This window comes from Typopeltis vanoorti, chromosome 14 (assembly GCF_054136105.1).
Source record: "Typopeltis vanoorti isolate ZY-2024b chromosome 14, IOZ_Tvanoo_1.0, whole genome shotgun sequence".
Taxonomy (NCBI): Eukaryota; Metazoa; Arthropoda; class Arachnida; order Uropygi; family Thelyphonidae; genus Typopeltis; species Typopeltis vanoorti.
Genome location: NC_143562.1, coordinates 95,712,398 through 95,738,671, shown reverse-complemented (window position 1 = coordinate 95,738,671; position 26,274 = coordinate 95,712,398). Strand labels below are relative to the sequence as shown.

General features: G+C 34.9%; 1 protein-coding gene across 1 annotated transcript in view; it reads right to left on the bottom strand.

Annotated features, from left to right (window-relative positions):
• Tnks (tankyrase) overlaps nt 1-26,274 on the bottom strand; it is a 443,661-nt gene that overhangs the window by 227,072 nt on the left and 190,315 nt on the right. Inside the window, exons 13-14 of the mRNA XM_090403559.1 lie at nt 11,732-11,798; nt 3,957-4,055 (exon numbers count right to left, since the gene is read on the bottom strand). Coding sequence (XP_090259685.1) covers nt 3,957-4,055; nt 11,732-11,798 — 166 coding nt within the window. The remainder of the gene's footprint in view (nt 1-3,956; nt 4,056-11,731; nt 11,799-26,274) is intronic.

Below are 26,274 nucleotides of genomic sequence, written 5' to 3'. Positions count from 1 at the left end.
AAGGTTCCAAATTCCCATCGATGGCCACTGTATGCTTGTGGAAAGTATGTCCCATAGAATTGCTGCAGTCATCGCAAGAAAAGGAGATCCTGCATCTTATTAAAGTGGGTGCCATGACTGTTTGTTCCTCATACTATGGTGTCCATTGACTTAATTCCAAGCAGTGTATTACCTAACACCATGTGCCAACAAAGAAATGTGCATAAATTCAAATGGAGAACTGAAGAAATAAGTCTCATTATGCTATGGTTTATGGTGATATCTTCAGACTAATTGAGATTTCAAGAGCATACAGAGGTATGAAATAGAAAGTGGATACCATTTAGTTTTGATCAAGATAAAAAAAAAAATGAGTATCACACTGAAAAGAAATGTATATATATATGAAATTTTAAAACTAATCAAAGTCAAGCAGCTAATGTGGAGGAAGTTAAAGAGGAGTCATGGAAAATAAGAAATGATATCAGAAGTTCCTGGTAAGCAAATCAGCAGTACCCTTAGAGAATACAGACAAAATTATAAGAAAGCCAGTTATGTGCAAAAGGTCATGAGAAGATATTCAGAAGAATTTAAATCAAATGATGTAAAGGCAGTAAAATATTCTGAAGGATACTGAAAAAAAGAAAAGGAGCTTAAGAGTATTGTAAAAGAAATTGAAGTTCATAAAGCTGGTGATATAAGAACTGAAGATAACATTCTGAGAAAAATAAGATAAACATTTTTTATCTGTCTAGGTATTTTATTATATCATACTACAGAAATTGTTCAACATATTATACACAAGAGAGAAAGTTTGGAGTAAAGTATCTAGAATATTAAGTAGTATGGTACAGGTATCCCTTGATTAACGTGGTTAATTAATCCCTTGATGTTATCGCATATATCAAAATCGCATTAATCAAATCTAATAATCAATGGTAAAAATTACAACTTGTCCATGATCGATTACTGTATTAATAATTCGTTTTATATGGTACTCTTTTAGGAAAGATAAAAAATGAATGCAAAGTAAATGTTTAATAAATACACTTGTACCTACATTATTTACTGCAATTTTTTATCAAAAGAAGTTATCAAGAGTCATTTGAACAGTTTTAGTTATTTTCTTATCGGCATAAATTCTATGATAACAAGCAAAATGACTCTCCAGACCTCGGCACACAAGCAATAAAACAAAGAAAAAACACTGCAAATATAATACATGATGGTACAAATTAAGTGGATATTGAATCCAACATTATTTCATAGCTGAATATAGAAACTACAAGAGTTTCGTGCTGAATATATATAGAAACTAAAAGTTTCAGCGGATTCAAGCATAAGCAACCTTATGGGCAATTCGTAGTAAAGGTGGAGTAAGCTCCAGATCACTTTCCTTAGTATTTTCCATAATGTAAAGCATATCTCCTAGAGGACATTTATGATAAATAAGCCTTTGGATCTCTATTTCAGTAATACATGATGGTTTATTTTCAGTTACAATCTAGAAATTATTGAACAAAGAATAAAATATAAATAAAAAAATAAAATAAACCATACTATACTGACATCAGAGGTCGCGGTATCTCTCAGATATAATTTACTGTCGAATATCACAAACCTTTACATAACATGTGTTAAACCAAACTAACAGGAAAAAACACTACGGAATATCACTCGTAACATATGAATGCACAGCTACTCATGACCTCCAAGCTATACACTGGATTGTGTAACAATATTTATATTAAAACATTTTGCATGTATCTATCAGATCAGCTGTGAGCTCTGCAGGGTTAAAGGTGCGTTAATCAAAACTCTTGCCGCGTATATCAAGGGATTGGCGCAATTAATTTCAGTGCATTAAGCGAGGGATACCTGTACTGTATCAAGATTAGAGTAATTTATTTTTGTTTTATTTGGCATGACCAAGAAATCTAGGGAGGAAAAAATAGAGGTAAGTAAATCCAAAGAAACAGAATTTAAGTAGAAAGGTTTGACTGTGTGTAATAATGGTCACATGTACAATTATTATTAGCAGCATCAGGCCTCTATGGAGTCAAAAAACTAATCATAGACAGTCGCATTCACACACACACACACACACACACAAAAAGACCATCCTTAAACCCATTTGCAGTTCATGCACTCTCTGACAATACATCCTACTCACTACTCTCCATGCAAAGAAACTGCTACTCACTCCCTCGCTCACACCTTCTGTATACAGCTTCCATGGATGTCCTCTTGTTTTACACATCTCCCTATGTTATACAAAAAAATTTCTTCCACATTAATCTAGTAAAAACCCCACACTAACTTTTATGCCTGAATCTTATTCCCTTTCTTTCTTATATTTAAGTTTTTAAATTCTTGATGGAGTTATGGTATAAATGCATTATTTGCATATGACTCTGAAATAATCACTTTCTATTATTAAAAAAAATTATAAACGGCAGTGAAAGTTTTATCTAAGAATTAGCTAATTTAATGAAATTTATTCACAATCTGATCAAAAGTATCCGGACACCCTCTGTAATTCGTAAACTGACGTCTAGATGTCGCTAAGACCTCACTTACCAGTATAAAAGAAGGCATGGAGCTGTGTGTGTTGTTCAGTGATAAGAAGTACAAGCAGAGGGTAGGTCAAGGCCTCAATGACTTTGAACGTGAACTAGTTATCGGTTGCCACATCAGTAACAAATCTGTCAGAGACAATTCAACCCTCCTCAAGTTGCCCAAGTCAACAGTCGGTGATGTGATTGTGAAGTGGAAACGTGAAGGCACAACCACAACAAAACCACGGTCGGGTAGGCTGCAATTAATGACAGACAGGGACTGTTGAGTGTTGAAGAAGGTTGTTCATGGAATTCACCAGACATCGAGTGAAACAATTACCCGGAAGTTCTGCAGTGCTATTAACTGTCCAGCCAGCACCATGACTGTGCGTCAAGAATTAAGAGGAATGTGGTTCCATGGTTGAGCAGCTGCCCATAAACCAAACATATCTCCTGTGAATGCTAACCGACGCCTGCAGTGGTGTAAAAAGCGATGCCATTGGACAGTCGACAACTGGAAACGTGGAGTGATGAATCATGCTTTTCCGTGTCGCAGTCCAATGAGAGGGTCTGGGTGTGGCGAATGCCTGGGGAATGATTCCTGCAAGCGTGTAGTGCCAGCAGTGAAATTTGGAGCAGGAGGCGTTACAGTGTGGGGGTGTTTTTCATGGAATGGATTTGGCCCTCTTGTAACACTACACCGAAATCTAAATGCAGAAGAGTACAAGGACATTTTAGCCCATTGTATACCGTCTACGGTAGAAGATCAATTTGGTGATGACTATTGCCTATATCAGCATGACAATGCTACCTGCCATAAAGCAAGGCCTATGAGGGAATGGCTTGTGGACAATAACGTTCCAGAAATGGACTGGCCGGCCCAGAGCCCTGACCTGAATCCCATAGAACACATTTGGGATGAATTAGAATGCCGACTTCACTCCAGACCCCCAATGATCCACATCATGAACTACTCTGGCTACAGCTCTTCAGGAAGAATGGACTGCCATTCCTCTAGAGGTGTTCCGACACCTGGTAGAAAGTCTCCCTGGAAGAGTTAGAGCTGTCATAGAAGCAAAGGATGGACCCACTTTTCATACTGGAAAGTGTGTCACAGGGAAAGTCTGATTACAGTTTTGAGTAATCAGAACAGACTCTTTTGATCAGATAGTGTGTGTGTGTGTGTCTATATATATATCTCTATATATATATATATTTATAGTAAAATATTTGATTACTATTCATTCTACTTTTCCAATGTGTAAATATGTCCACAGAAATATTCCCAGAAACAAAAGCTTTTTTTTTTTTTTTTGAGTTATGTGAAGCATACAAAATCATCTACTAATTCTAGAATGGCATTCAAGAATTTTACTTACATATTACAGCAATGAATAATCTCAACAAGAAAAAACTAACCTTGAGAAGTAATTTAACAATTTCATATTTTCCTTTTGCAGCAGCTTCATGAAGTGGAGTAAATTTCCAGAGATCAGCAACATTCACATTGGCTCCATGCTAAAAGTAAAATAAAACTAGTTTATTTTTAAACAATACCTACATATAAAGAGATGGTAGCAAAGATATCACACTGGCCCCAAAAGGACATCTTGACTAAACAATGCATAAAAATTTTAAAATTACAAATGATAACACTTGCATGAGGTCACTGTTTTGCTATAATATTGTTTTGTTATAGCATAGTTTTGTAGTTAGGCATATCTGCCTCTGTACTGTGGTATATGGAGGTTAAAAAGTTAATCTATGTTGGTGAGAAACTTTTCTAGTGAAGTGATTCACATTTTATTTGTATCTTCCATCTTTGTATCTTAATGATACTGCTGTATCATCATGCACTATATCTTATAAAAAAGTGAAATGTAGTCCATTTAAAATGTTAAAGAGAAACAAGTTAACTCCCTTACATCCTGCTTGTTATCTTACACCTCTATGTTCAGATCTGGTGCAGCAATACACGTTTCTTGCAATTTCTATGTCAATATTTTAGTGATGACAATACAATACAAAAGAAGAAAAGCTTGGAATGAGTGATCCTAGATTTTATTAATTCTTATATCAGAGTGATCATTACTGAAGTCACTGAGCCAAGAATTTACTAACTTTTTATTTTATTTATTTATTTATGTTGCTTCCATCCACAAAAGGTTATATGTAAACCTTTAACACAATTTTTACCATGGATGGCCAGGGATTTCTTTTTTATCAATTATACATATATATTTTTTATATTTTTCATTTTTTTTAAAATATAATCCAGAAACCCTGCTCTAGTGACAAAACATGGAATTTTTTTTTCCAAGCCACTTTAGGCCCCCAATAAGCAAGGCAGTGGTCTCACACCAAGCAATGACATTCATCTCCCACCTAAATATAACACTGGCCAACAAAAAAAAAAATTTTTTCTGCTGATTATGATCTGACACTTTTTTTTTTTACTAATTTGGGTGCGCTGATTTCAAATATCAAACCCATTTTTCTCTATCACGTCAGGTTTTTCCTCTAAGGCATTTTCTTTTTGCTAATTTGTAAGTTTTTGATAGTTTTAAGGAGGCAGTACTATTTAGAGGATCAAAAAAATTGATTTTTTAATATTATTTTCTGAAAGTATGTACTTTTAAAAATCTGTTCCTAACTTTTTATCAAGAAATTCAAAAAATTCCCGAAGATATAGCCTATTATTCAAAGCGGTGCGCAGATCAGAATCGGAGCGCTCACCGCTCTCGCTTGTTAGTAAACGAATAAATGCGTAAGAACCGGCAACGGCACGTACTGGTGCTTTGAATGCGAGAGAGCCGATAACCGACCTAATACATTTAGGTGATGAAAAGTAGGCGATGACAACTGCCTAAAACAAATGAATGCTATATGCGTCATAACGGACAAAGAACGATCGAAATCAGTCGATCGTTAATTGATCGTGAAAGTATGATGAGCGCTTATAACGTTTCAATAAAGTCTCTGTTTTTTTTTGTCTTGTTAATTGCATGTTAGTCGGCAGTGAAGAAAATACATCATGTCTACTACTCAAAATTGTGTCAATAGTGTAGATTCATTCTGCTACATTTGTGGCAGCTTTACTGTTCCCAGTCAAAGGACAAATATCACTGATTTCGTTAAGAAAGTGTACTTTGCATACTTTGACGTAAAAATTGCAGATCAGGACAAGTCATGGATTCCAAATAAAGTGTGTAAGTCGTGTAGAAAATTTATGACAGTGGAGCAAGGGAAAATGCCAAAAATTAGCTTTTGGCATTCCAATGATTTGGCGTGAACCGAAAAATCACGTAGATGATTGCTATTTTTGTTTAGTTCAGACTTCTGGCTATAATAAGAATAAGAAAAAAATTGTGTATCCAAATCTTGACTCAGCAATTCGGCCAGTTGCTCATTCCAATGAAATAGCCGTGCCAATTTATAAAGGACTTCCTTTACTTGAGAACGAGCATGATCGGGATATGCCAGATGTTCTTGAGGAACAAGACCCGGATGTTGATTTAGACAGTGAAAATTTAATTTCTAGTTCTGGACCGCAACATTTTACTCAAGCGGAATTGAATGACTTAGTAAGAGATTTGGGCCTATCAAAGGAATCATCGGAATTGTTAGCTTCAAGATTAAATGAAAAAACTTACTGAAGCAAGATACGAAGATAACTTTTTATTGTAGCAGGGAAAGTAATCTTGTACAATATCATCCAAATGAGTGGCGTTTATTTATCGACAGTTCAAGCAGAAGTCTCAAGTGTGTCTTACTACACAATGGGAATTTATATGGCTCAATTCCTATTGGCTATTCAGTCCACTTAAAGGAAACATATGAGGACATTAAAAAGGTTCTAAAGTTATTAAAATATACAGACCACAACTGGATCATCTGTGTGGATCTTAAAATGGTGAACTTTTTACTTGGCTTTCAAAGAGGATATACAAAGTTTCCGTGTTTTCTATGCTTCTGGGATAGTCGAGCTAGAAACCAACACTGGAGTCAGAAACATTGGCCTCTTAGAATATCCTTAAATGTTGGAGAACAGAATGTTATAAATCAACCTTCAATCGACAGAGAAAAAATCGTTTTTCCACCTCTACGCATCAAACTAGGTCTTATGAAGCAGTATGTTAAAGCTTTAGATTTATAAGGTGACTGTTTCCAATACATATGTGAAAAATTTCCACGACTTAGTTATGAAAAAATTAAAGCCGGTGTATTTGATTGACCACAAATTAGAACTTTAATGAGAGACCCAAATTTCATCAACTCTATGAATGAAATTGAGAAAGAGGCCTGGACTTCATTTACGATGGTTGCGAATAATTTTCTTGGAAACAAAAAAGCGTGCAATTACAATGATCTAGTGGAAACAATGCTTGAAAATTTCCAGCACCTAGGTTGCAACATGAGCATAAAGCTTCATTTCCTATACAGTCATCTTGATAGATTTCCTGAGAATTTAGGTGCTGTAAGCAATGAACAAGGCGAAAGATTTCATCAAGACTTAAAAACTATGGAAGATCGGTACCAAGGAAGATGGGATTCTCACATGATGGCCGACTACTGTTGGAGTATTCAAAGGGATTGCCAAAACAGAACACACAGCAGAAATTGCTACAAACAAAAATTTATTCCCTGAAACTCATGTGTAAGTAAAATAGTTATTTTTTTATAAATATTCTTGTAATTTTTAATGAATATTGTTAAGTAGTTATGTATCTAATTATCAGCCTCTCTTGCATTCAAAGCGGCAGTATGTGCCGTTGCACGTTCTTACGCATTTATTCGTTTACTAACCAGCGAGAGTGGTGAGCGCTCCAATTCTGATCTGCGCACCGCTTTGAATAATAGGCTATATCTTCGGGAATTTTTTGAATTTCTTGATAAAAAGTTAGGAACAGATTTTTAAAAGTACATACTTTCAGAAAATAATATTAAAAAATCGATTTTTTTGATCCTCTAAATAGTACTGCCTCCTTAAAACTATCAAAAACTTACAAATTAGCAAAAAGAAAATGCCATAGAGGAAAAACCTGATGTGATAGAGAAAAATGGGTTTGATATTTGAAATCAGCGCACCCAAATTAGTAAAAAACAAGTCTCATATAAAAGTCAGCAAAAATTGTGTTGGACGGTGTAATCACAAACATCCATACCCACAGTGGGATTTGAACCTCCAGTCAGTTGGTTGGAGAGTGGGTAGGCTAACCACTCAGCCAACCAAGCCAGCATATATAATAGGTGATGGCTGAGTTGGATAAAAGGAATGACAATACAATACTATTGGATTTTGCAAAGGTATCTGAAAGAATATCACATGGAACTTTGTTATACAAACTGGAGCAAACAAACAAGGATGGACAGAAACTGGTGATAAGGACAGAAGAATGGCTGATGAACAGATATCAGAGTAGTACATGGAGGAGCAACATCTGGAAGAAAAGCAGGTGACTATTAATTTGTACATTCATGATGCAGGAAATTATCTACAGGGAAATATTCAGTTGTCTGCTGATGACTTAAATGGACTAACAGCATGAAGAACAAAATGGATGCCAGTTTAATGTGAAAAATTGTAAAGTTATGCATTTTGGGATGAAAAGGGGCATGTTGCTAAGGTAGCTCACATGATTACTTGGTTATTGAAGAACACACTAAAAAGAAGGGATAAGGAAGCTATCATACCCTCACATCTGGATTACTGTACTCAGATCTACTCAGGTGGGTTTATTGGGGATGAAGTAATGAAAAGGATCCAGAGGTGAATGGCCATGATGTAAGTGATCTATGGAATGCTTCTTTGATGGCAGACCAAGATTCTGTGGGTTTCAAAAGTTGGCTGACAGGCAGAAAAGACAGGATATGATAGAAACATTTAAGTTAGAGTTTTATAGCACTGATGCAGAGGAAACATTTCAGCACTTGGTTAAGATTATGGTTAGCAAGGGTGTGAGAACTAGATTTTTCACTTGGAGAATAGCAAATGAGTGGAATAATTGCAGTCTCTTATAAACTTTGTCAGTCAAAAGTTCAGGTCTCTCAATAATGTCTTCTGACCCCAAAGAGGTACTTCTGCAATAATTGTAATAACAATAACAGAATCATTCATCAATAATAAGACTTTTTTCTCATATAAAGAATGACATGGTACTGGTAGTACAATATTATGATAGTACTACATGAAAAAGTTACATCATTACTAACTTCTGATCAACAATTTCCCTCCAAATTAATTGGTTATCTGTCAAGACTCCTCATATATTATCAGATCTTGTGCTTCTGTCTTTTAAGGCACTTTTAACTGTATCAATCCAACTACAGCTTGGTCTTCTGGATTTTTTCTGTCAACCTAGCAAAGACAATTCTTTTGCTAATTTTTCCTCTCCTGCTCTGTTTATGTGACCATGCATCTGAAATTAGCTCTTTCTGACACATGAATGCTAACAAGTTCTTAGGTAAGTTCTTTCCTAATAGCCTCATTTTCACACACATACCAACCACTAAATTAGAAACTTTTATTTAATACCGAGTTTGACTGCCTTTAGCCCAAATTACAGCACATATGCAGTTTAGCGTAGATTCCATAAGGTGTTGGACTACATCTACAGCATACCAGGCATCCACTAGACAGTCCTTTAACTTGCTCAGATTTGACAGAAGAGGACTTTACTCCTGGATCTGTTTTTTTTTTTAACATGCCCCATACATTCTCAATGATATACAGATCCTTTCTTTGTGGTGGCCAGGGAAGATAGCAGAAGTCACTGTCATGCTCACATGAGCCATTACTGAACAATTCTTGCATGATGGACAGTAGCACTGTCATCCATGAAACAACCATCACCTGCTGGATAAAAAATCTTCATTGCAGGATGGGCTTGATTGGCAATACTGTTCAGATATTCCTTGGAGGACAGCTGACCTTCCAGCAATATCAGGAGACCCGTTCTGTACCAACAGAACATTCCCCACACCATGACATCGCCTCCAGAACCCTGAGTGATGTTTACAAGTCAAACTGGATTCACTGCTTCATGAAGCTCCCACCAAAATCTCTGCCTACTGTTGGTGCAGAACATGATATACTATGACTCATTAGGCGACTTTCTTCCAGTATCTAGTCACGGTGTTCTTGACACCGCTGTAGATAAACTTTCCAATTCTTTGCAGAATCAGTGGTTTCTGCATAGGCATGCAACTGCCAATACCAATCCTTTTCAATTCCCTGTGCATAGTTTGGTCAGATATGGGTTTGGAACAGCCTTCATTCGATCAATTACACACAGGAAGTTCTGTTTGTCTATACAAGCCTTTGCAGATGATGGCAATCTCGTTCCTGATAAACTGTCTTGGGACCATAGTTATGCCTTTTAGACAAACAATGTGAGTTATGTTTCCACTGATTAAACACCCAGGATATCTCACCTTTTGAGAAACCAGTCAGCTCTGCTGTTTTCAAAATCATGGCTCCAGCCAGATGGGAATCCAAAATAAGTTCTTTATTGAACTCCAAAATATCCTTTGTTTTTCTCACTGTGGTCAACATTATTGACGATTATTGACCAGCAGCATCCTTAAATAGTTGCCTTGACAATGCATGTGACCAAGTATTTTGCATATACAGTGCATAAGTGACATTTATGTACATCTGCATAATGGTTTCTAATTCAGCAGGTTTTTGCATGGAGCGATGTAAATTATTGGAATGCATTGTCTGAGAATGTGGTGTGCAGAGAATTTGAATGCGTTTAAGGAATGATATGATGAGCTGTATGTATGATAAAGGACATCCTAGATGAATCTCCGACTCCATTGGGTCTTAGGATGATGATGATGATGATGATAATAAACCTTATAATAAAAATTTTCAGCTATGATTAGCTTCAATATTATTCTTTGTTTATTAATGTATCATGATTTTTTTATATGATTAATGGACTCATGATTTTACTGTTCTGCTTGATATTTCTGAATTATTCAAATTCACTGTTCAAGCTAGTATTTGGCACAGAAGGCAAAAAACATAGAAGTAATTAGATGGAACTGACATATATGCATTTTAAGGCATTAAACAGCTAGCATTCAAAAACACACTTCACTATTGCCAAAAGTCGATAAACATTTATCCTTCTTAGATTGTAGATAGTCAACATACACTGCAAGATACTTATATTAACATTAATAGTAATGGACCTAATCTGTATAATGAAAAGCTCCACTTCATTAACTGACACCACCACACTTCAAACATGCACAAATTCTCAAATGTTCCCTATCAATGAATACTTTGTATTTGCTATAAACAAAAGGTTGATCTCTAACTGCCTAAAAAAATATTAACTTGATTTGGCAGTTGTCAGATTTTTTTGTTTTTTATGGTATCTCATAATCTTCTTCTTCTACTACGCGTTATTCCCGCTTCCCATGCAGGGTCCGCGTGTTACTTTAGATGCGACTTCTTGTTAGTACTACTCCCAACCGACCCGTCGCCTGGTCTGCCACTGGGGGGGATATATTTTTGACTGTAGAGGTGTATGCTAACGGGGCCGGTTTGCCTGTTTGCGTGATGAAAAACGCCAGATAAACTGGCGGAAAAAACCCTACTGACCACGCCCAAGACTGGCTAACTTGGCTATGCCTGAGGAAGAGCCTCAAATTCCTCACATCTACAACGAGAATCGAACCTGGGACACTCCTTCCCCAGGCATATGGTTGCGAAGCGCAAAGCCACTAGGCTAACCGCGCGGTTTTATGGTATCTCATAATAAGCAGGTTTATGTTTGCAAAAAATAAAAGATTAAAAGGAATGTCACGGAAACCCTTAATAAATAAATAAGGAAATCAGTCTGCATTAGGATAGTGATGGTCTTCAAGGCACTCACAACAAAAATAAGCTGTGCTTATATATTACATATATGGTATCAAAATCTGTCTGTTTCGCAGTGCAAACTTTCCTTTACAATTTCTTGATTAAGAAATGGTAAATTTTTTTTGTGCAAAGGATAAAAATTCACGTTTTGTCCAAACTAATTAAAATATAATTTCCTCCCCATTTTTTGAATTTAAAATTATTTGATAAATGATTCCAAATACTAAATGAAATAATAACTTTATAAGATTAAATCAAGATCACTTGGACAATTAAAGAATAAACCCATCAGAAAAACATATAAACTATAACTTACTTTAACCAGGAGTTCAGCAACTTCATAATGTCCATAAGAACAAGCATTGTGCAAAGGCACTAAACCCCTAATGAATGAAAAATGAGTACTTAAAATGCAAGTCATTATACGTTTAATCAAAATATAATAAAAATATTATTACTAGGTCTCAACACAAGTCTTAGACTTGTGTTGTGTTGGGCTTCCAACTGAGAAAATTGTTACTTGAAAGTCACCTGAAAGGAATTTCTTAACTTTTTCTTATTATTATTATTACTTGACACCTCCAGTAAGTTCAAGGACTCATAGGGAGGGCAACCTACTCTATTTCTCTAAATACATCTCACCCTCTCCACTACTACTTAATTCCCCTATTATGACACTACTACCATCAATACCATCTACCACCCATCGTCACCAAGAACAGTATTTTTTTTGTCTGTAAATTGCTTGTGTTCTGAAGGCCGATTTGTCTGTACACAGGATGAAAAACCCGAGTTTCCAGATGAAAAAACCCTACCTCCATATGAGATTGGCTAACTCACCTTCAATTGAAAAAGCCCATATAAGGATTCCCTCATCACAACTAGAATCGAACCCAGGTCTTTTCCAATCGAAGGGAACAATGTTCTGCTGTTCTTCCAATTGCGATACAGAGGCAAGATTATTAAGACCAACTACAATGTTCAGTAACAACTATTTAATTTGTTATAATTTTCTTGTATAACTTCAAGTTGAACTAGATACTATGATAACCATACAAACCAATTTTCTTCCAGATTAATTCTTTGTCAGGTCTCTGATTTGTTCTTCCAAATTAACCTAAATTCTAACAATTTGGATTACTTTTTTTTTTGGAGTTCAAGCATATAGTGAGAGTATATATATTCATGAATATCTTGTAGAATCAAATCGGTGTAAGACCATCACTTTACTTATGTGAGATCTGAAGTAACTTGAAAATGTTCCATGTTTGGTGTCGATCAAAGTTTTTGAATTATTTAAGATTATTTAAGTCACAATGTGCTAATGTACAACAGCAACCAGACATTTCAAAAGAACATGTATAGTAGATATATTATGTAGTGAATAAGAGTTAACACATATAAGAAAATAATAAAATTTATTAGTTCCTATATATTTTTCCTTTTTTACAAGAACATCATTAGAAAGAGTAGACTGATTGACAGTATTCAAAACAGATGTGAATCACATAACATGTTTATCTACTCATGTCAGAGCTGAGTAAATATGGAATATGTTATTACAGTTGAAGAGAAACAATGGTTAGTTTTGGTAATTCAATACAGGGTTACATAAATCAGTCATTATTAAAAAAATATGAACAACTGATTGTGAATACCTCTCAAAACTTTGAGAAAAGCATGCAATCGGAATAGCTAAAATTCATAGTGTGGTTTCCTTCAAACTTGTAAAAATTATGACTGCCTGAATCTCAATTGTTATGATTGCATGCCTACATGAAAGTTTATGATTAAATGTTCATAATTAAAAAAAATAATAATAATAGTTATTCTCATGGTTACCCAACTGTGACCAAGACACAAATAAGTTAGCACATGCTATATGACCCACATCCATTTTGAATGGTGTCAACCGATCAATCTGCTCTCTCTCTCCCTCTGATGATGTCCTTGTAACAAGGAGGAAATACCTAGGAGCTAATAAACTTTATTATTCTTTATGTGTGTGTTAACAATTATTAACTACATAAATAGGTTTCAACCTTTCATAGATGGGTTTCATACAAAAATAATAATAAAAATATCCACATACACCATGGTCTTCCTTTGGATCTCTCTATATCCTGCCATTCTTATTACAAGCATCTGTTTTACTTTTTATTCTACAGAAGTGACTATATGATCCTATAATAGTACTGCTTACACAATCCTGAATATAATTAAACTGCAAGTTCTTTTTTAATATAATTATTTTAATGTCTTTACAACTAATGCCACCTGTCACTTACAGTTTTCTCATAATTATCCTATCAAATTTCTCAACTGTTCATGAAATGCAAGACACAAGTTCCTTTAAGAATTTATCTTCTCTCTTGTTCAATGGACAACTAGTTATCCAATACACCAGCCATGTTAATTCTATTATTTATTCTTAATATTCAATTTGCTATCTTTACTAAAGATTGTACATAAATAGTTAAAATGTATTATGTTTTCATACCTATTCTCACAGTTTTTCTTTTTAATGCAGACATTCCAAACCTGTCACAAAAATTCTTTATTATTATTACTACTACTACACATGCATCTCCATGGGGATCTGAAACCTCATTATTATCATCATCATGAATCATGGGCTCACTGCCCATTGATGTCTGATGCCTGTTTCACTATCTTCTTCCACCTTTCTTTGTCCAGTGCACAGTGTCGCAGTTTTTGTACACCCATTCCACACCAGTCTTTTATATCGTCTATCCATTCTCTGTATGGTCTACCTCTTCTGTTTAAACCATCCAAAATACCAAACATAAATGTCTTTATCTTCTGGTCCTCACTCACTCATTCTACAGATGTGTCCGAATAATTGCAGCTTCCGTTTTATAATCTTCTGCATTAGATTCTGTTTTGGTTGTATCTTCTGATAGAGCTCTTCACTGGTGATTTTCTGTACCCATCCTATTCTTAGAATCTTCCTGTAACCAGTTCTTTCAAATGCCAAAATTCTTTTTCTTGATTCCTTATTTATTACCCACGTTTCAGGTCCATACAGTACACTGCTGAAGATGCATGTTTCCGATACTCTTAGTTTTGTTTGCAGATTGATCAACTTTACTTTTCCAGATGTTATCCATGGCCTTCAGATTTGTTCTTCCCTTTGCAATCCTGATCTTTATTTCTTTTTTACAGCCCAAGTCATATGTCAGTTTACTTCCCAAATATGTGAATTGTTCTACATTTTCTATATCAGTTCCATCCACTTTATCTTTTGTTTCATGTTCTTCTCACCAAATACCATTGTCTTTGTTTTTTCAAAGTTCATAAAAAGTCCAAATCTCTTCCCTTCCTCATTTAACAGTTTCAGTGTTTTTTGTAGATCTCTTTCGTCTTCTTCAATAATAACAATGTCATCTGCAAATCTCAGATTGTTAATTTTCATTCCGTGTACAGATATTCCTTTGGCATCTTCTTTCATTTTATCCATTGCTCTTTCTAAATGTGCGATGAAAATGCTTGGTAATATTGGGTCTCCCTGTCTAGTACCTCTGATTGTTTTAAAACATTTCCCCAAATCATCACCTATTCTAACTGCTGCAACTGCATTCTGGTAAACGTCTTTTAATATAGCTATTAGTTTTTTTTATCAATTCCATAGGATTCCAGAACTGCTAATGTCACTTTCTGGTCAATACTGTCAAATGCTTTCTGAAAATCAACAAAGCAAGTATATATGTTTTTGTTTTTTCTCCTAGCTTTCTCTGCTATTAACCTCATTGTCAAAATCTGTTGAATTGTAGTTCTATCCTTCCTAAATCCTGCTTGCTCGTCTGCGAGGTATGCTTCCAATTGTGTTCTCAATTCTTTCTGTCAATATGATCATCATCACTTTACCAAGGTGACTTATCAAGGCAACTGTTCTATAATTTTTACATTCTAGCTTATTTCCTTTCTTGTATAATGTTATTAATATTGATTTCACCCACTCCTCTGGCATTTTCCCTTCTTTCCATACCATATTACATAGTTGGTGCATTTCTGTAACCATACTTTCACCACCATATTTAATCATTTCTCCAGTAATGTTATCGTTACCAGGACTCTTGTTGTGTTTTAGCCATCCTATTGCTTCTTCTACCTCTTCTCTTAAAATGTCCATATCATGCTCATTACCTGGTGGTGATATCTGCTTCAATTCTTCAGTCAGTTTCCCAACGCTATCTGAATCTAGTTTTTCTTCATATAACTCACTACAATATATTGTCCACCGCTGTACAATTTTTTCTTTATTCATCAATACTTTGCCTTTTTCATCTTTAATTGTGGTCTGTTTTGGTTACCACTTTCTATTAATGGTTCTGATTATTTTGTATACCTCCCTTGTTTTATGCTCTCCATAGTACTGTTCTATATTGTTGCATTGGGCTTCTAACCATTTTATCTTATCCATTCTGACTCCTTTTTTCACCTCATTACACTTTCTTCTATATTGCTCTTCTATTTGTGCTGATGTATCCCTTCTTATCTTCAACAATCTTTTCTCCTGTACTAACTTTAGTGTTTCTTGTGTAATCCATTTCTTCTTGATCTTCTCTTCTTCTGGCTGTTTCTTCAACTGCATCTTCTATCGCCTTCATTACTCTTTTCACTCTTAAATTCGAGTTTTTTTTTCTTTCTCCACACTTTTAAGTTTCTCTACTAACACTATTCTGTACCTTCATCCTATTTCTGCTTCACTTATTGGCACTGTATCTCTTCTATTCTGATGTTAGGGTTTATATTTCTTTTTTAATTTCATCTTAATGTTTGCAATCACTAAACTATGGTCCGAGTCTATATCCGCTCCTTGAAAAGTTCGACATTGCTGTACGACATTGATATGATTAAAAGAAGATGTTATCCATCTTCTTTTAATCATATCAATCATGTTTTTGGTTTTCCCATCATTTGATCACCACGTCCATTTTCTACACTCCTTTTGTTGGAATCTTGTGTTACAGATCATCATCTCGTGGTCCACAGCAAATTCTAACAATTTTTCACCTCGTTCATTTCTTTCTCCGAAACCATATTTTCCCATGACTCTTTCCTCATTATTGAAGACACTAATTACAATGCCTTTCATGCTTCTTAAACTCATTCACAGAAAGAGAATGAATGACCCATCTCTGGGAAAATCATTCCACTTACCGACTACTCTCCATGCAAAAAATCCAGCACTTATGCCTGTACAATTTCCAAGGTAGCAACCCCTGGTTCTCTTCCAATCATGTATTTAAAATTTTCTTTAGTATCTAATGTATAAAATCCTTTAATTTAATTCTATAAAAAGTGATTGGTGTGTACTTCGCACAGCAATCACTTTTTTATGAAAGGGGGGGGGGGGGCGGAGATGGTATGCAAACAGTACAGGCATACTGGCACCTTTATTTGCAATGACATACTGATTCAGTACACTTAGAAATTTGTAATATTCCAAGTAGTTTCTCCAGTTCGGAAGTTACCAATCATGATATGCTAGAGTTTCCATTTCTCTGCCATCCCATCCTTTTGATCTCATAATAAATCTTGTTACCCATTCATTTTTAGTTATTTAAGAGCTTAGTTATTTAATGAAATTTACACTTTTCACTACATTAAGATATTTTTGCTATATTAACTATTTTTTATATGCAAATATAAAAAAGAGTTAATATATAGTTATTAATTTATATATTATTATAGTTATTAACATTTTATATAGCTATATATAAATTATTTATTAAAATTATCATATACATTTCACTTATTTTTTATATACTTATACAATAAATTTATATTTAACAAACTGTGTTATATACCTAATTTGCTGTTCATATTCCAAAAATCTAACTGATAAGCTTAGGCGTTGATGGTTATTCATGACTATTTTTCACGGTATTAACAACACCACAAACACTTTTATCCACAAGGATGTTTTATTAATGCTAATATTTGAAACATGGCCTTCGCACCACCTTCAAGCCTCATGTCAAGCTGGCAACTCTGATCCGCTCGCCAAAGGATAAACTTCACCCTTTAGTACACCCAGGAGTGTATGAAGTTCCATGTGACTGTGACTTGGCCTATTATGGGCAAACAGGAAGATCAGTGAACATCCGCCTGGAAGAACATGAAAGATACATTCGCTACTATTACTATGGCAAGTCGGGACTGGCAGACCACGCTTTGGACACTCCTTCACACAGGATTAGATGGAGGAAAACGAATGTGCTATTTAGGAGTTGTTATAGATCTGAAAGATTATTTTTTGAGTCAGCAATGGCTTTGAAGAATTCTCCCAACCTTAACAAATATGGTTGCATTAATTTGCCAAAAATTTGGGAGACGGTTATCCTAAGAAAAACTCCTGGATAACTGCTGCCATTTTTTTTTTTTTTTTTTTTTTTCGTTAGAGGGCGCCAAAAATAGGACTTTAGATCTTTTGTCTTTCGCAATTTTATTGTTTCACCCACTCACTGTCGCGTTTACATGTGTGTTGTGCTCTGATGATGCTGAGTTAAAAACCAGCGAAATATTAGCATTAATAAAACATCCTTGTGGATAAAAGTGTTTGTGGTGTTGTTAATACCGTGAAAAATAGTCATGCATATTCCAAAAACATTATCACATTACATAGTAAAAAATCAGTGAATAATATGGTATATTCCGGTAATTGGACCACATTTTTTTTTAAATAAGCTATATAAAACACAATGAATTAATAAAAGACCCGAAAGGTTTCTTAAGTCGTTTGACTTGCATCTTCAGGGGTAAAAGGTAACTGAAAGTTAAAACAACAAAAAAGAGATTAACAGCTCATACTATACAGTTGTAGCCATCTGACTATTCATAAAATTAAAAATCAAAATGCAGATTCAAAGCAGTGCTGGGTTTAAACAATGCTGGATGATGCCATGTTCTGTTGTTCACGTTCATAATGTCCGAGGTTTGACTGAGGTATATTTTTTATTAAAGCTGACCAAACTTGGTGGAGAATTAATCCTTGATTTTTATTGCATTGTGTTGGTATTTTAAGCATGTTTGCAGCTTCTTTAAATTTCCTAATGTAACAGTTTTTTTTCTATGTACAACATGTTTGTATTCTACCACAGCACATTCTGGCCGGTGGAAGTGGTATGGAAAGTTAGACCTGATTTTTGTTCTCTTCTGTTTTGTACATCCTTTTGGTGTTCGTTCATACGAATTTCCCCAGATCTTCCTGTCTGTCCTACGTAGCAGATGCTGCAAGAACAATAAATGTTGTAAACACCTGGTTTTTCTAAAGGATGATGAGGAAGTTTTGGGGGATGTAGAAATCTCGAAATTTTTTCCAGTGGCAGAAAGGCTACTTTAATGTTATATTGTTAAGTAATTTAGCTATCTTGTCTGTAACATTTTTGATATATGGAAGCGTGATAGCATTTTTGAAATCTTGTTTCTGAGAAATGCTTGTAGGAGATGTATGGAGGATTTTTTGATAGTCTTGGTTTCATAACCATTCTTTTGAAAGATCTGGGTTAGATATTCTTCATTTCTCTGTTTTTCTGTGCCGGAAATGTTATACGCTCTGTCACTTAGGGATTTTATTATACCTATTTTTTGTGAAGGGTGGTGGTGTGATGCTGCATTAAGAAATCTTCCTGTGTTGGTGGGTTTTCTATATACTGAGAAAGAAAGTTTATTATCCTTTTCATTGACTTCTAATAGAATGTCTAGAAAAGGCAGTTTTCTAAGTATTCTTCTTGTTGTAAATTTTATATTATTATGCAAATTATTTAGGTAATCTTTGAAAGCAATGAGTTCATCTGTTGTTCCTGGCCATATGATCAATATATCATCGACATAGCATAGTCATATTTTTGGTTTTTGATGATAATTGTTTAAAGCACTATTTTCAAAGTTTTCCATAAATAGGTTAACTAAAGCCTGAGAGAGGGAAGAGCCTATAGCCAGTCCTTCTTTTTGTTCCCAAAATTTGTCTTGAAAAGTGAAAAAAGTATTATTTATACAATGTTGATAAAGATCTACGATGTCCAGAGGAAAAAGGTCTTCTAGGAGATTCACAGTTTCGTTTCTTGGAACATTTGTAAATAAGCTGATAACATCCAAACTTGCTAATATGTCTGAAGGTCCAATATAAATATCTTTTACTTTTTCAATAAAATGTGTACTGTTCTTGATGAAAGAAGATGTTTTCTGTGTAGGAAGTAAAATCATTTTGGTGAGATGTTTTGCTAAATTGGAGGTCGGAGAGTCTCTACCATCTACTATTGGTCATAAGGGAATACCTATCTCATGAATTTTTAGTACACCATAAATTCTTGGAACTAATGGGTGTTTTGAATGTAGAGTTCTTTTGAGTTCTTCAGTTCAATTAGGTATCTTTTTGATTAGATCATTGGTTTTATTGTGAGCATGCCAAGTAGGATCTGTCTGAAGGTTTATAGCTATTAGAATCTTCAAGAAGTGTTTTCATTTTATTATTATAATCTTCAGAGTTCAAAACTACTGTTGCATTATTCCCTTTATCTGCTTTCTATGTCGTACATAGAAAAAAACTGTTACATAAGGAAATTTAAAGAAGCTGCAAACATGTTGAAAATACCAACACAATGCAATAAAATTCAAGGATTAATTCTCCAGCAAGTTTGGTCAGCTTTAATAAAAAATATACCTCAGTCAGACCTCGGACATTATGAACGTAAGAATAAGAAATTTACCTGGTAATACATCAGATCTCATCTACATACAAACCACAGTATTACTACTGCAAAGTAAATTACCTCAAAGGAATCTTCCTTACACTGAATACACTTCCCTCAAAGAATTAAAATCAGACAAAATATTGTTATAATCATAGCAGATAAAGGGAATGCAACAGCAGTTTTGAACTCTGAAGATTATAATAATAAAATGAAAACTCTTCTTGAAGAGTCTAATACCTATAAACCTTCAGACAGATCCCACTTGGCATGCTCACAATAAAACCAATGATCTAATCAAAAAAGATACCTAATTGGACTGAAGAACTCAAAAGAGCTCTACATTCAAAACACCCATTAGTTCCAAGAATTGATGGTGTACCAAAAATTCATGAGATAGGTATTCCATTAAGACCAATAGTAGATGGTAGAGACTCTCCGACCTCTAATTTAGCAAAACATCTCACTAAAATGATTTCACCTCATACAGGAAAAACATATTCTTTCATCAACAATAGTACACATTTTACTGAAAAAGTAAAAGATATTGATAATGGACCTTCAGACATATTAGCAAGTTTAAATGTTATTAGCCTATTTACAAATGTTCCAAGAAACAAAACCGTGAATCTCCTAGAAGATCTTTTTCCTCCGGACATTGTAGATCTTTATCAACATTGTATAAATAATACTTTTTTCACATTTCAAGACAAATTTTAGAAACAAAAAGAAGGACTGGCTATGGGCTCTTCCCTCTCTCCAGCTTTGGCTAATCTATTTATGGCAAACTTTGAAAATAATGCTTTAAACAATTATCATCAAAAACCAAAAATATGGCTACGCTATGTCGATGATATATTGATCATATGGCCAGGAACAACAAATGAACTCATTGCTTTCAAAGATTACCTAAATAATGCATAATAATATAAAATTTACTTTAGAACAAGAAGAACTGAGAAAAACTGCCTTGTCTAGACATTCTATTAGAAGTCAATGAAAAGGATAATAAAATTTCTTTCTCGATATATAGAAAACCCACCAAAACAGGAAGATTTCTTAATGCGGTCTCACACCACCACCTTTGGCAAAAAATAGGTATAATAAAAACCCTAAGAGTCAAAGCTGTATAACTGAGAGGAGACCTCCACATAGCCTTTAAAGGAATGGGAAGAACCAACCAGGGCTTCTGACCTAATGTCCAATCCTCACCTGTTGGGTATTTACTTGGATACTGAACGAATGAGAATGGATGGTCTAGCAATTTGGGATTTAGCTGACCAAATTGTATTCTTATTGGCTTAAACCAATACACAAAATGATGGTGCAACATGACAAAATTTCATGCCTGCTGCGGCGTCACCCGGTTACACAAGGCCCCTGTTGTTTTCGCCAGGAAACCAGGGCAAACAGCGAAAAGTCAGCTACTGGAACAAACCTGAAAGCACACCCCAACTCAACATCAAAAGATGTTCAAGATCAGTAATATCAACATAAGAAGCCTTAATGACAAAGAAATGAAGCTAGCTGAGGAATTAGATAAGTACCAGATCGACATAATAACACAATAAAAATGACCTAAACAAAAAATACAAAAACTGGTGAGATCTCTCTGAGCAAGAAATACAAAATGTTATATTCAGGCAATGGCAATCAAGGAAAAAAAGGAGTAGCCATAGTATTCAACACAAAATACAAGGCTAATCTTCTTCAATGGCAGGCTGTCTCAAGTAGAGTGATGTGGGCAAATATCAGAATGGGGAATTGGACAATGAGACTTATTTGTGAATATGGTCCCACAGAAGGTTCTACTAAGGTAGAAGTGGAGGAATTTTTTAATGCTTCAGAGAAAGCAGCTGACAAAATGAAAAAGGAAAGGTTGGTCCTTGTTGGGGATCTAAATAGCAGAGTAGGAAATGATTGTTAGACATACCAAAATATTTTAGGAAAATTTGGAGAAAAGAGCAAAGCTAATAATAATGGCAAATACCTGTTGGATTTCTGCTCAGGACATGGACTGGTTATTACTAACACCATGTTCCAACATAAAAATGTGCACAAATTCACATGGAGAGAAGTGACAAGAAATAAGAAAAGTTTCATTGACTATGTTATTGTCGATAGTGATGTTTTCTCCCTTGTGCAGGACACCAGAGTGTACAGAGGATTTGAAATTGGAAGTGATCACTATTTAGTCTTGAGCAGGATAAAATTGAATTTCATATTGAAAAGAATAACATGTAAGAAAGTTTTAAAGCGAATAAAAGTTGAGCAGCTCTCAGATGTGAGCTGTAGACTAACATACACAAAGATTATTGAAGAAAAAATGAAAGAGTTTGAGAACAGGAATCAAACCTTGGAGATTCAGTGGCAAACTCTGAAGAAAACATTGATTGATTCAGCCAGAGAGGCATGTGGTGAGGTTATCTGCAATGATAAAAAAATCAGGACTCCATGGTTGACACAGGAAGTTAAAGAGGCAGTGAAGGAAATGAAGAAAGCATATCAAAAGTTCTTGTCAAATAAGTCAGCTTGTGCTCTTAGAGAATACAGAGACAAATGTAAGAAAGCTAAACACTGTGTAAAACTAGCTAAACAAAAGTCATGTGAGGACTTTGGGAAGAACATAGAAAATAAATATCAAGAAGGTGGAAAAATATTTTGGAGGTTGTTGAAGAAGCTTAGAAACGGAGGAAAGAGTGCTGTAAAAGGAGTTAGAGATGATAAAGGTGACATGAAAACGGGAGAAAAGATATCCTTGAAGTATAGAGTAATTACTTTGATAAACTGCTAAATGAAACAAGCAGTGATGACAGCATAGTGGTAAAAAATACTGGCCAGGCATGCAGTCAGGAATACATATCCATACTTGAAGTAGAAAAAGCCATCAAATGCTTGAAATGTGGAAAGGCAGCACTGCATAGTTCAAAAGGCCAGAGGGAAGAATTCCCGATGATTGGAGTAGAGCTCTCATAGTACCCATATATAAAAAGGGAAATAAAACTGAATGTGAGAATTACAGAAGTATTTCCCTATTGAGTGTTCCTGGCAAGATCTATGCAAGTATACTTGAGAAACAGTTGAGAAGAATTGTGGTGAAAAGCTTGGTGAAGAACAAGCTGGATTCAGGCCAAATAGAGCCTGTCAGGATCAGATCTTCACTTTACGACAAATAGTTGGGAAAGCATGGGAATATAACAAAGATCTGTATTTAAGTTTTGTCGATCAAGAAAAGGCATATGACAAGGTACCAACAGAGAAGCTATTCAATACGCTACAGTTATATGGTGTCAATGCAAAATTATATCATGCAATACTTAGTCTTTATTTGAGTTGTAAGTCAGCAGTTAGAATTGAAGTACAGGAAGATGATTTAATGTTAAATTTGGTGTGAGACAAGGATGTACATTATCCCCTCTGTTATTCATTATCTATATGGATCACATTATGAAGGAAAGTGGTATTAAACATGATATCAGAATTGGAGATGTTAATGTCAGCTCTTTGCTTTATGCAGACGATGTTATACTTCTAAATAAATCTGCTACAAGTCTGCAAGATTCCCTGACTAAATTGAATAACTGTTGTAATAGATATGGTATGAAGGTCAGCATTAAAAAGACAAAGACAATGAAAGTAGGCAGAAACATTGAAAATATCAACTGCATTGTGAATTCAGAAGTTATAGAACAAGTAAAACATTTCAGCTACTTAGGCATGATTTTTAGTGAAGATGGTAAATTAAATATGGAAATGGACAACAGAATCAACAAAGCTGGTATGGTAGGAAGTCAACTGAATAAATTCATATGGAATAAGAGAGAAATTAGTCAGAACACTAAATTAGTTGTATACAAGACAGTGTTCAAACCAGTTTTAACTTATGGATCTGAGAGCTGGGTCAGAAGTAAAACACTTGACCAAAGACTAGAGACCGCAGATATGAGAGTCCTCAGAAAGATTAGAGGCATGAACAGATGTCATCAATGGCAATATCATATTAAAAACAAGGATATTAGGAAAGAACTTGACAAGCATCCAGGAATGCGTTAACTGAGCTAATCTCAGGTGGTTCAGGTGGTATGGTCACTTAAACAGAACGGGCAAGGAAATATTAGCAAAACAAGTGTTCTCTGCCAGGTTGGCAGAAAAATGACCCAGAAGAAGACCAAGGTATAGGTGGATTGATACAGTACAAAGTGCCTTAGACGACAGAAATATAAGATCTGATAATGTTGGAGTCTTGACAAGTAATACACTGATTTGGAGGAAAATTGTAGATAGGAAATTAGTAATGATGTAAATTTTTCATGCAGTACTATCATATCCAAACACCCCTTGAGGGTACATGTCAAGAATTTGATGATGATGAGGGACAGAGCGTATAACATTTCCAGCACAGAAATACAGAGAAACGAAGAATTAGAATATCTAACACAGATCTTTTAAAGGTTGGTTATGAAACCAAGACTATCAAAAAAATCCTCCATACATCTCCTACAAGCATCTCTCAGAAACAAGATTTCAAAAACGCTATTACGTTACCATATATATCAAAAATGTTACAAACAAGATGGTTAAATTACTTAACAAATATAACATCAAAGTAGCCTTTCTGCTGCTGGAAAAAATTTTGCAATTTCTACATCCCCCAAAACTTCCTCATCATCCTTTAGAAAAACCAGGTGTTTACAACATTTATTGTTCTTGCAGCATCTGCGACATAGGACAGACAGGAAGATCTGGGGAAATTCGCATGAACGAACACCAAAAGGATGTACAAAACAGAACAGAACAAAAATCAGGTCTAGCTTTCCGTACCACTTCCACCGGCCACAATGTACTATGGCAGAATACAAATATGTCGTACATAGAAAAAAACTGTTAACAAAAGGAAATTTAAAGAAGCTGCAAACATGCTTAAAATACCAATACAATGCAATAAAAATCAAGGATTAATTCTTCACCAAGTTTGGTCAGCTTTAATAAAAAATATACCTCAGTCAGACCTCGGACATTATAAACACGAACAACAGAACGTGGCATCATCCAGCATTGTTTAAACCCAGGACTGCTTTCAATCTGCATTCTGATTTTTAATTTTATGAATAGTCAGATGGCTACAACTGTATAGTATGAACTGTTAATCTCTTTTTTGTTGTTTTAACTTTCAGTTACCTTTTACCCCTGAAGATGTAAATCAAACGACTTACGAAACTTGTCGGGGCTTTTATTAATTCATTGTGTTTTATATAGCTTATTGAAAAAAAAATGTGGTCCAATTACCGGAATATACCATGTGAACTTCTAAACAACAGAAACCTCCACTTACAAGCAGAGAATAATGTTTTCATTTTCTTTTCATATCATTTTAATTTCTCCTGCTAGCAAAGAATGAGCACTGGCACCTATCATTTTACAAAAAAGCACTGCCAATCACCATTTTGGTCACTTGCCTTTGAATCCTGATCACTACTTTCACATAACCAAGAAACCCAGGCAACCAAATTTGAGCATGACAATTCAGGTGTGATTGCATCAAAGGTTTATAAAGAGAAATAATCCCTCCATCCCTTCTTGCCAGTGTTTCTTAATGTCCAAATGATTCTTTGACTATTCTGCCCACTTCTGCATTATTTCATCTGAACTTCAGCTCCCTACCATTACCCTCATCAAATCACTGGCTTCAATGCAATCACATCAATATAATGCACAGCTTGCAATCCCTTCAGCCCAAAGTGCATATTGTAAACTTTGCCACATTAAATTCGCAATCATTATCCTTGGATCATACTCAGCTTGCAGAACCTCATTATCATATTTATTAACTATTGTATACCCCTTCCCTTAGTTTAGCATCATCAGCAAATAAATGGATGTTCCTATTCAAGTCATCCCTAATATCATTAATGTACAAATTGAATAGGAGTGGCCCAAGTGTACAGAACTTTGTGGAACATCACTAATCACTTACCTTCTCTGTGATTCAACTTCACCATAAACTCTAATGTCTGTCCACCAGACACCTCTTATTCGTGTAATCGGCCTTCATGACCACACCCATTGGCCCTTATGTAAAAGGATTTCATTCAGTCTCCAGTCAAATGTCTTTGTAAAGTCTAGCAGTACCATGGTGCAGTCA